This window comes from Euleptes europaea, chromosome 1 (assembly GCF_029931775.1).
Source record: "Euleptes europaea isolate rEulEur1 chromosome 1, rEulEur1.hap1, whole genome shotgun sequence".
Taxonomy (NCBI): Eukaryota; Metazoa; Chordata; class Lepidosauria; order Squamata; family Sphaerodactylidae; genus Euleptes; species Euleptes europaea.
The window spans coordinates 30,670,471-30,682,086 of record NC_079312.1 but is presented as its reverse complement, the minus strand read 5'-3'; the positions used below and the strand labels follow the sequence as shown (position 1 = coordinate 30,682,086).

The window sequence follows — 11,616 nt, the reverse complement described above, 5'->3', positions numbered from 1 at the left end:
GCATGCAAGATGATCTCAGGGAGGGCATTCTCTCAAGGAAGGCTTGGTGACGCTTTGGTCTGCTCAGGGGCCAAGAGGGCCGGGGCGAGGCTGAGGGCCAATCCACACAATACGAAGTCCTTGTGGCCAAGGGGACTTTAATACAGATGTGCATGCAGGCCCAGTGGTGACCATGACCACAGTGCATGGGTAGAAGGTGCTTCAGCCTCTGCCCCCTGTGCTGTTATCATGTCCTGATACACCCCCAGGGACCTGCTACTTAGTCCTGTGTGAAACTTACATGTTAAGATGGCTTCACGGATGTTTCTGACGAAAAGGGGGGAGGAGAAAAAACTCAACCTGAACTAAACAAAGAACCTAAAAGTTGAGCTGAAAGTTAAAACAAAATAATAATAAAGTAAAATAATAGAATATATACGGTAAAAAATTAACATTTTGGGTATTGATTGGAGGATTTAAAACCTTTCTAATGAAAATAATAACATAGGTGATACTTGTGAGTTTTATATTTTCTCTCTTTTCTTCTGCCCCCAACTTCGTTCAGGTTATTGCTTTGTGTGTGTGAGTTAAGTGCCATCAAGTCGCTTCCGACTCATGGCGACCCTCTGAATCAGTGCCCTCCAAAATGTCCTCTCTTTGACAGCCTTGCTCAGATCTTGCAAATTGAGGGCTGTGGCTTCCTTTATTGAGTCAATCCATCTCTTGTTGGGTCTTCCTCTTTTCCTGTTACCCTCAACTTTTCCTATCATGATTGTCTTCTCCAGTGACTCTTGTCTTCTCATTGCTTTATACCACACCTTTTTACATGTATTTCTGGATGTGTCTCTATAATAATTGTAATTGTATATGTGACCACTGAAGAAGGCCAAACAGGCCAAAACGCGTCTGGTTATTTATTGGTCATTTATATTGGTTTTTATCATCAACAGTGTTGGAAAGTTAGTGTGTGTGTGTGTGTGTGTGTGTGTGTGTGTGTGTGTGTGTATATATATATATATTCTTTTAAATGATTAGCCTGTATATAAGACCCAGTGTTTTTATTTCTGTGTACACCGTCTAATAAATATTATTTTGTTATACCTTTCAGCTCAACTTCACAGCACAAACAGCAGCTACTTGGGGGCCGTTTCAGGATCCCGGGTGGGCCAGGGAGATGGTCTGAAGGCTACTTCTACCCGAGCGCTACGGCCCCCATCAGAACCAAGCCAGTGTGTGTCTGGGATGCACAGAATCCCCATAGCCCATCTGCGTTAGTCCTCTTGGTGGCCACAAGGATTTCATTCCGCGTGAACAGAGAAAGAACAGATAAAGAAACAGTGCTCCAGGCACAAGGCAGGGACAAACCCATGGGTGAAGCAGTGAACGGGTCTCACAAACTGGGGGGAAGAAAACTGGGGGGAAGAAAATAGGACGATCACTGGCACGTGTTGTAAATTTGGATCTGCTGGTTGATGTCGCCCAGAATGGCCCTCATCTTGGCCTCCAGCCCGTCCAGCTGGGCTGCCTTCTCTTCCAACAGCTTCTCGTTTTCTTCATACGTCCCTTCCAGCACTGGATAAAGATGAGGATGGGGTAGGACAGAGGAACGGCCGAAAAGAGAGAGGGAGAGATAAAAAGGACATCACTAGTTGCGCGTTCCCATTCCTAAATCCAACAGCCAAAGAGGTCGTTCCAAGTTCTGTCCCTTGCAGTTCCATCCCAAAACCCCTCCAGTGGGCAGGTGCATTCTTGCAGATTGAGTGAACTGCGTATGTCCCTTCCGTGATCTCACGCTCCCTACTGGCCACCAGACTGCTGAGAGAGTGGTGGGCAGGGCCAATCAGAGACCATGCCAGGGAGCCCTCCAGTTATCCATGGGGTCACAGCAGTGGCCAGACTGTGCCAAGTGCTGGTAAAGGCTATGATAGCACCCCCAGGCAAGGCAGGTCCCTTTCCATTCTTTCAGAGTATAAAAGAGACAGCTTCAGACCCTGTGTAGTGCTGAGGTTCTTAGGATGCTGAATCCTGCACCAAGACAACCGTCTGGAACAGTGGTTCCCAAAGTGGGCAGAACTACCCCCTGGGGGGGCCAGTGGGATTACCTAGGGGGCAAGGGGGCAGCAGGGGGCACTAGAGGTGGGCCCCTTCAACTGTGTTGTTGGCTAGGGTAGGGGGCGCTAGGGTTGAGTCTATGGAACCAAGGGGGCGGTGACCCGAAAGGTTTGGGAACCACTGGTCTGGAAACTTGCAGAGTTAAGTCAGCTCGAGAATACATCCAGCTCCCCAAATGAAATCCTGCCCCTCCCTCTTCCCCCACAAGAGTCACCATGAGAGTGGATTCTGCTCTCCCCTGCTATATTCTGTGGCCTGGTATAGTCGGCCTATCCTCCCAAGTACAGCAGCAGATACTCTGAGAATCAGTTCTGTATTAAAACAGCTCTTTCAGTTTCTGCGTGAGAGATCAGAATGGAAATGTGTGGACAGAGCCTGGTGAAAGTCCAAAAGGCAGGGAGGACAGGGCTGGGCTTCCGTTTGTTAAAGGGAAGAACTTCAGTATCTTTGGTTTTTTATGCAAGGATTTTACCTGGGGTTCGAGGCTCTCTTGGCCCACACTTTTCTGTTCCAAATCCTAAAAATGCCATGCATGTTGTTGTTTGCCCTGGAGAAAGTTCTGGGGTTTCTGGAGTACTGCAGAATCACCAGCAAAAATCCAGAAGTGTCTGAGTCCCCGCCCCTTTAAAATGCTGCTTTGTAATTGGCTGTGGTGCTTACTGTGAGAAAAAGTCAAACTTCCCCCCACCCGCAAGCTCCACTTTCTTGCGCTTTGGATTATGAATGGAAATGAGGACGATTTGTCCCGGGCTGATCTCAGGAGAGATTGAAGAATCATGTTACAACAGGATCAGGAAGACCCAACCATTGTGCGGGCTGGGCACAAGGTCATCTCTAAGGGACAGAAAACTCATGCATAACCCAAACAAAAAACCAAGTTGGACCAGCGAAGAAAGTAAGTCAAAGTGCCCATGCATAAAAGACCAATCTGTAGTTTCCTTCTCCTGTGTACCCTCAGTCTTAGAATCATAGAATCATAGAGTTGGAAGGGACCACCAGGGCCATCAAGTCCAACTCCCTGCACAATGCAGGAAATTCACAACTACCTCCCCCCTCCACATCCCTAGTGACCAGAAGATGGCCAAGATGCCCTCCCTCTCATCATCTGCCTAAGGTCACAGAATCAGCATTGCTGACAGATGGCCATCTAACCTCTTCTTAAAAACCTCCAGGGAAGGAGAGCTTACCACCTCCCGAGGATGCCTGTTCCACTGAGGAACCACTCTAACTGTTAGAAAATTCTTCCTAATGTCTAGACGGAAACTCTTTTGATTTAATTTCAACCCGTTGGTTCTGGTCTGACCTTCTTGAGCAACAGAAAACAACTCAGCACCCTCCTCTATATGACAGCCCTTCAAGTACTTGAACATGGTTATCATATCCCCTCTCAGTCTTCTCCTCTTCAGGCTAAACATACCCAGCTCCTTCAACTTTTCCTCATAGGACTTGGTCTCCAGACCCCTCACCATCTTTGTTGCCCTTCTCTGGGACGTTCCAGCTTGTCTACATCTTTCTTAAATTGTGGTGCCCAAAACTGAACACAGTACTCTAGTTGAGGTCTAATCAGAGCAGAGTAAAGCGATACCATCACTTCACTTGATCTGGACACTATACCTTCCTATATCTTTATGACCTTCCTATCCCTACGGTAGTATTACCAGGCAAGTAGGTGATGTGAAAGACCTCTGCCTGAGACCCTGGAGAGCCGCTGCCGGTCAGAGTAGACAATACTGACTTTGATGGACCAAGGGTCTGATTCAGTAGAAGGCAGCTTCATGTGTTCATATGTTCACCCTAGTCATTGAGGGGAGTGGGGGACCCTCTGGAAACCTCAATCCTGGGAGACAGAACCTGTTATTGTTCGAGGTTGCATCATTTGTTCAGAGAGCAGAATGGGGTTTTTCTTGGCGCCGGATTTGCAAGTGCAATTTGCTTTTGGCAGATCCTTGGTTACAGGGCCCTCCCCTTTGCCGCCGGCACTTACCGCTCAGCCGCCGGAGCTTGTCGTGGGCATCTCGCAGCAGCCCCTTGGCCTCGTCACGTAGGCGCTCGGCTTTCTGCCGCGCCTGCTGCACGTGGTGGGCCTTGTGTTCCACCAGCTCCTTCATTGTGCGGTACTGGTCCTCCAGCGGCCCCTCCAACACCTGGGGACACAACAGGAAACAGGAAGTGCGGTGAGCAGGAAGTGCAGGCCTCCGGGTAGCCTCATGATTCCCGGCATATCCGGAGGATTACGAAGGCAGCCATAACCAAAGGGCGGGAATTGTTTCGATGGAAAAGCTTCAACTGACAAGTTTTGCTCCTGCTAAAATATCTGGGGCTAGGAAAAAGGATTTCCTCCAAGATCAGACTAGCCAATGTACGTGTGTTTGAGATGTGTGGTTTGGTACAACTGCTAGAGTAACACAAACAGATATTTTCTCCCTAGGTGCTGTGCCTATGCTTGTGGACATCATAGACTGGAATGCCTAGATGGAATGACTAAGGAATGCCTAGGGAGCCAGCATGGTATTAGTGGTTAAGAGCAGTGGACTCTAATCTGGAGAACTGGGTTTGATTCCCTACTCCTCCACATGAGCTGCGGACACTAATCTGGTGGACTGGGTTGGTTTCCCCACTCCTGCACATGAACCCAGCTGGGTGACCTTGGGCTAGTCACAGTTCTCTCCGAACTCTCTCAGCCCCACCTACCTCACAAGGTGTCTGTTGTGGGGAGGGGAAGGGAAGGTGATCGTAAGCCTGTCTGCGACTCCTTAAATGTAGAGAATATTTGGGGTATAAAAAACCAACTCTTCTTTTTCTTCTTCTTCTAGATGGGTCGGACTAGATTTTGCGTTTGGCCTCTGAGTCTCCTCCACCGCTTTTATTTGACTGGATCACTCCCTTTTGGAGAGGCTAAATGACCTGGGCCTGGTGGTTAGAGGAAGGCAGAAGATCCGCCTGGCTTGGCTCTGACGGCCAAAGGCTTTTGCCACCATCCAGTCTCCAAACACCAGCAGAACTCCATTTCAAAGGATTCAGACCCTGCTTACTGCTCCCTCCAGGCATAAGCCATTTGAGGTAAGATGCATTCCCTCTGTCTGCTGTTAATTGGCCCAGACCACTGAGTAATGGCGGCGGAGTTTCTTAGGGCGTTTGCGATTCCCATTAAAACTAGGAGACGTCCGGATGAAATTGGCAAGGCTGAACCTCTGGGGGCACTCAAAAAGCGAATGAAGCTGGCTCCAGAACAACCGGAGGGGGTGGGGGAGATAAAAAGAGCTCTAAGAGGATACTCGAAGGACCAGCCAAAGAACATGAAGGGTTTTGAAGTACTAATTTCACACCAGAAGTACTTGATGTGAATTATTTATTGTAAGCTGCCTGCCTGGGGACTCTGAGAAAAGTCGGATACAAAACTATTACACAGATAATGCCCCCTCCCCCTGCACCTGTCAAAGGTCAGAGAAGGGAGTCCACACGTGTGGCTCCTGCGCAGGTAATGCCGTATGCCCATGTTCAACGCACGGCCGGGTTCCCAGAGCCAAAGCCTGTCTCCGCTTACTTGTTTGGCCTCCCCAGCCCGGTCCCGGGCGGCATTGGCTGTGTCCTCTGCTCGTGTGGCTGCCAGGCTGTTGTTGGCCCACTTCATCTTGAGGGCGTCCACCTGCCTGTCCAGGCGGCCCACCCGTTCCATGGCTTCAGCCAGCTGGCCCTCGGCACTTTCTGTCTGCTCCTGGATCTGATGGGAGAAGAGAGGCAAGCGGGAAACAGTGAAGGAGCAAGGAGGGATGCTCTCTCTCTCTCTCTCTCTCTCTCTCTCTCTCTCTCTCTCTCTCTCGTCAGAATGTCATCTCATAGAATCATAGAGTTGGAAGGGGTCATACAGGCCATGTAGTCTAACCCCTTGCTCAATGCAGGATCAGCCTAGAGCATCCCTAACAAGTGCTTGTCCAGCCTCTGCTTAAAGACTGCCAGTGAGGGGGAGTTCACCACCTCCCTAGGTAGCTGATTCCACTGTCGAACAACTCTTACTGTAAATTTTTTTCCCTAATATCCAGCTGATACCTTTCCTCCTGCAATTTAAACCCATTATTGCAAGTCCTATGCTGCCAACAGTAACAGCTCCCTGCCCTCCTCTAAGTGACAGCCCTTCAAATACTTTTAACATGTATCGCTGACTTGGCTTGAGGCCTTGCAGCATCTAGTGCTCATATAAACAAAATAGCTTCCTCCAGCTCCAAAACACAGAACTGGGGAAATGCATTGTTTCTTATAGAAATGTCTTCCATTGTACCAAAATTGCACTCGGGGCAGCTTACAGAATTGTTTTTTAAAAACAACAACAAAAGACAAATCCATATTGCAATCTAAAAACATAATATTAAAAGCAGCAGAAGACAAAAGAATCTGAAGCGTCAGACAACAACAAAAGTACCAAACGAAACCCAAAATAATAGAACAGTGACAACAGACCGGAGCATCAGAGGGTAGCAAAACCTAAAATTAAGAATAAAACTACCAATTGAGAGTAAAAAGATCAACAGGGCACAGTTAGTTCCAGCCTTTGGAAAAACCGTCTTCACCAAATGGTTTCTTAGGGCAGAGAGTTCCAAAGCCTGGCCCTTTTAATTGGAGGTACTGGGGATTGAACCTGCGACCTTCTGGGTACAAAGCAGATGCTGCACCAGTGAGCCACAGTCCCACCCAAACCACGGCCTCACCCGCGGCCCCACCTAGAACAACTTCCCTTTTTTGGTTTATAAAGGCATCTCTCCTTTACCTTTGTATCAGTGACTGAACTAAGGATTGGCTGGGGAAGGAACATGAAGACTGGGCTTTTCTTCCTGCTAGAAGGGCTCCCTCCAGTGCCTCACAGAATCATAGAGTTGGAAGGGACCAACAGGGTCATCTAGTCCAACCTCCTGCACAATGCAGGAAAGTCACAACTACCTCCCCCACTACACCCACAGTGACCCCTGCTCCATGCCCAGAAGATGGCCAAGGTGCCCTCCCTCTCATGAACTGCCTAAGGTCACAGAGTCAGCATTGCTGACAGATGGCCATCTAGCCTCTGCTTAAAAACCTCCAGGGAAGGAGAGCTTACCACCTCCCGAGGAAGCCTGTTCCACTGAGGAACCGCTCTAACTGTTAGAAAATTCTTCCTAATGTCTAGATGGAAACTCTTTTGATTTAATTTCAATCCACTGGTTCTGGTCTGACCTTCTGGGGCAACAGAAAACAATTCGGCACCCTCCTCTATATGACAGCCCTTCAAGTACTGCTTTAGGTCACGCTCACCTCTGAGCCTTCTGCTGTGCATTTTCTTAGTCATGGTCCCCCCCACAAAGGGAGATCAAAAGCTGTCTGTGTATATCCTTCGTAGGACAGAGGTGGGGCTGGCGAGGGGTGCCCTATTGGGACTCACCTTATTAACAGCATTCTCTGTGTGGTGGATATCACTGGCCGCATTGCGAATGGCTCTCTCAGCAGCATTTTGCGCATGCTTGGCATCGTCTAGAGCCTGCTTCACAGCTTCGGCAGCAGTCTTTACGCCCTCTGCCCGGGCACTGGAAGGAGAGGATTGCTCCCGGTTAGAATCCAGTCCTATCCCAACTAGTGATCCTGACGACCAAGAGCAAAGATGGCAGATTCATGGGAGGACAGATCTATCAGCGGATAGATCAGATTAATAGATGCCAGGGGCAAACAAGGAAGGACAGATTCAAACCTACATTTCCCTAATGCAAGTCCTACATTTTAACAGCTACACTATGTTGGCTCTCTAACAGCAAGGCCATTTATGCATTGGGAGGTTTTGCCTTGGATTTGCTGCTCTCTAGATGCACATTTTCCCCATCCAAATTCTCAGAACTCTGCATGGGGCTTTATTTTTGAGTTTTGAGAATTTGGGTGAGGAAAATGTGCATCTAGAGAGTGGCAAATCCAAGGCAAAAACTCCCATGCCTAAATGGTCTAACTGTCCCCCTTCCGTACAGCTCCTAGCATATCGACCCATCTAGAGAGAGAAGGGCCTACAGAGTTAGGACCAGTCATGATTCCAGCTTGACACACAAAGGGTTTTTAACTTCAGGTCCAGACTTAATAATCAGCCGTTTCCACTATGCTGTCCACCAGCCGAGGCCTCACCAAGGGCTGCTGAGTATCCTGGCAGTTTGTTACCTCAGCTCCTCCTTCACTCCCTTCATGTTACTTGCTCACAAGGAGAAGGCAGCTGAGGGGGAACAACGGTTTCAGCCCCTATAATCACTTTCTAGGCCCCAAAGATCCATGCTGTTCCCACGCTCACTCCTACTTCCCACTCTTTTCCGCACTCACTTAGCACGACGTGCATCTTGTAGTAGCTGCCCTGCTCTGCGTACGTCCCCTGCTGTTTGGTCCAAGATGGCATCCACGTTGGCCAGGCTGCTGACACGCTCCTTGATCTCCTCAGCCAGGTGATGGATCTGCGCAGGTGACGCTGGGATGGAGAGCTCCAGCACGCGGGAGGCCACCAGAGCAATGCTGTCAGGATCAGCCCCATCAACTGTGTGAGGGACAGATCAGTTATTGCTCCGAAGAGATAAAAACCAACAGCCTCTTCCCACAAGGCCCGTCCTAGAGATGCTTCTGGTTTTGGTGGTGCTCAGTTCTCAGCCCTCCTGGGTATGCCTCTCCTCCAAAATATTTGCCTCAGACTATCGGCTGCTACTTAACATGAACACATGAAGCTGCCTTGTACTGAATCATATCCTTGGTCCATCAAAGTCAGTATTGTCTACTCAGACTGGCTGCGGCTCTCCAGGGTCTCAGGCAGAGAAAGGTCTTTCCCATCACCTCCCTGCCTACTCCCTTTAACTGGAAATGCCAGGGATTGAACCAGGGACCTTCTGCATGCCAAGCAGATGCTCTACCATTGAACCATGGCCCCAAATAACCCCAAATAAGCCATTCTCATCAAAAGAACAGCCAAAGGTTTAAATGTGAGAGACACTTTGGGGCCTTGCTGGGAAACAAGAGGCCCAAGTACACAGGCTTCTGGAGTTCCATAACTGGAACCCTAGGTATATCATTTGGCCATAAAAAGCAGCCACAGGGGCAGTCCTGGATCAGGACTGTGGGGGATGGGGAAGGGGGGAGAAAGTTAACTCTTCCCTGCACACCATTTACTTAGTTGGAAATCACTCCCCCCCACACACACACACACATTGCTTAGAGGCCGACATGGGAGAAAGACAGGCACATATAGTATGCCTGTCTTTTTCCCCAATAGGAACTTACAACAGCCAGGAGTAAGGAAATTTTTTCAGTTAGGGAAATAGCTCTTAATTTGGAAGAGTTCAGCACCACCCACTTTCTTTAGCAGTGTGGTCCTGCTCCAAATCACACATATACCCTACTTACAGCTGCTTTTCAGGGATGTTCTAGAACTCCAGTGATGGGACTTCAGTATCACAGGTAAGCTTGTAGGTAGGAAAACATTGTCAGGGTAGGGCTGAACCTACTGATTGGTGGAATTCCTCTCTCCACTAGACAGACAAGAGTTCTTTTCTCTTTAGAAAATACCTTGGCCTGCTTAGGAGCTTTGCAGAGGGACCTGCCAAGCTGCTGCTGGAAATAAAACATTGGACGAGAAGGACTTTGGTTTTATCCAGCAGATAGTTCTGAAGGGCCTTTGTTTCCTCATGTGAATACATCCTCAGCAAAGCAAGGCCACAGAACAAAGCGAAATCCTAGCACCATGCCAAGAGCATAAGAAGAACCCTACTGGATCAGAGCACTGGTCCACCTAATCCAGCATCCTATCTCACACAGTGGCCAACCGGTTACTCTGGAGGGCCAACAACAGGGCACAGAGGCCGAGGCCTTCCCCGGATGTTGCCTTCTGGCACTGGTATTCAGACGTTTATTGACTCTGAACATGGAGGTTCTCTTTTAGTCACCATGGCGAGTAGCCACTGATAGACCCATCCTCCAAGAATCTTCTTTTAAAGCCACCTGTGAGGGGGTGGCCATTGCTGTAGCGCAAGCAGACAGCTTTGACAGAAATTGGAAGGGGGGGGGAAGAGAGATTTCTCAGAAGGAGACTAGACTGGGCTACTCTGGGCAGGAGTGTGTGTATTCTGTGCATCTATAAAGTTATATAGCCCATGTGAAATTTGATCTCTAGTATACCGGATTCAGCATCCTGGAGACCCCCAACATATATGTAAAATTTTAAAAAGCAAGTTTCTACCCCTGGGGTAAAGTTTGAAAGCATTTGGACAGTGTCTATTGCAATGCTGGGTGGAAATAAGCAGAAATTCTGGTTCTAAAAGGGTGAGATTTGGGTTCCTTTTAGATCTTTGTCTCTCTCCCAATATTATTTTACACCCTGTTCATACAGTCGCAGCCCCTGTTCTCCATGCTAAAGGTGACTAAAGGGGAACCTCCACATTCAGAGCCAACAAACCTCTGAATACCAGTGCTCTGCCAGAAAAAGGTCCCAGGTTCAATCCCCGGGATTTCCAGTTAACAGGATGAGATAGTAGGCGATGTGAAAGATCTCTGCCTGAGACCCTGGAGAGCAGCTGCCAGTCTGAGTAGACAATACTGACCTTGATGGACCAAGGGTCTGACTCAGTATAAGGCAGTTTCTTAAGTTCACATTTGCCCTAACTCAGGTAGGCCAAACTGGCATTGGGGGAAGAGGAGCCTCCAAACCATGAGGAATGCTGTTTATGTACTGTACAGGCCTGTGTTTCGGGCTTCTTGTTTTTAACTGTTTATATATTAAACTGTATATATTTAAACTCCATTTGGAGAAGGTTTTTTTTTTCTGAGAGCCCCTTTGGGTGTTCAGGTGTTCATAGGTATATGAATAGGTATATCTATGGAATCAGCTACCTAGGGAGGTGGTGAGCACCCCCTCACTGGCAGTCTTTAAGTAGTGGCTGGAAAAACACTTGACAGAGATGCTGTAGACCAGAGGTTCCCAAACTCTGCTCCGTAGAGCACTTGGTGCTCCGCGAAACATCTCCTAGTGCTCCATGAAGAGATTGGAAAGAATAATACTACTGTCATTCAGTTCAGTATATAGGTCCTAGGTGAAAATTAGTGCTCTGTGACAAATTTCTCTCCTGAAAAGTGTTCCATGACTCAAAAAGTCTGGGAACCTTTGCCTAGGCTGATCTTGCAATAAGCAGGGGGTTGGGCTAGATGGCCCCTTCCAACTCTGTGATTCTATGATTCCAGGTGTTTATATACATTGGGGACAGGGGGACACAGTTGGATCCTGCACTTACGATTCAGGAATCCCTTGATTTGCTGGATGAGGTCCCGCAGTTCCTTATTGGAGTGCTCCAGCCGGGCTTTGGTGGCGTTGGCGTTGTCCAAGGCTGCTTGGGCTCTCCGCTTGGCCTCTCCTGCCTGTGCTTTAGCCGCAGCTACCTGCCAAAAAAGCACAAAGGACCCCCTGGTCAGCCAGAAGGGGGCAGCAGATACACAGGGATGCAAAGGACCCAACTTGCAAGAATGCAAAGGGGGGTGGGAGTTCATGCTCTATTT

At 48.6% G+C, this 11,616-nt stretch overlaps 1 protein-coding gene across 1 annotated transcript in view; it reads right to left on the bottom strand.

Moving 5' to 3' along the window:
• Positions 1-1,399: 1,399 nt before the first annotated feature.
• The window catches only part of LAMB2 (laminin subunit beta 2), a 59,585-nt gene continuing 49,368 nt past the window's right edge, over positions 1,400-11,616 (bottom strand). The window contains exons 28-33 of the mRNA XM_056846628.1: positions 11,355-11,499; positions 8,410-8,617; positions 7,499-7,640; positions 5,636-5,812; positions 4,076-4,235; positions 1,400-1,551 (exon numbers count right to left, since the gene is read on the bottom strand). Coding sequence (XP_056702606.1) covers positions 1,415-1,551; positions 4,076-4,235; positions 5,636-5,812; positions 7,499-7,640; positions 8,410-8,617; positions 11,355-11,499 — 969 coding nt within the window. The 3' untranslated portion in view covers positions 1,400-1,414. The remainder of the gene's footprint in view (positions 1,552-4,075; positions 4,236-5,635; positions 5,813-7,498; positions 7,641-8,409; positions 8,618-11,354; positions 11,500-11,616) is intronic.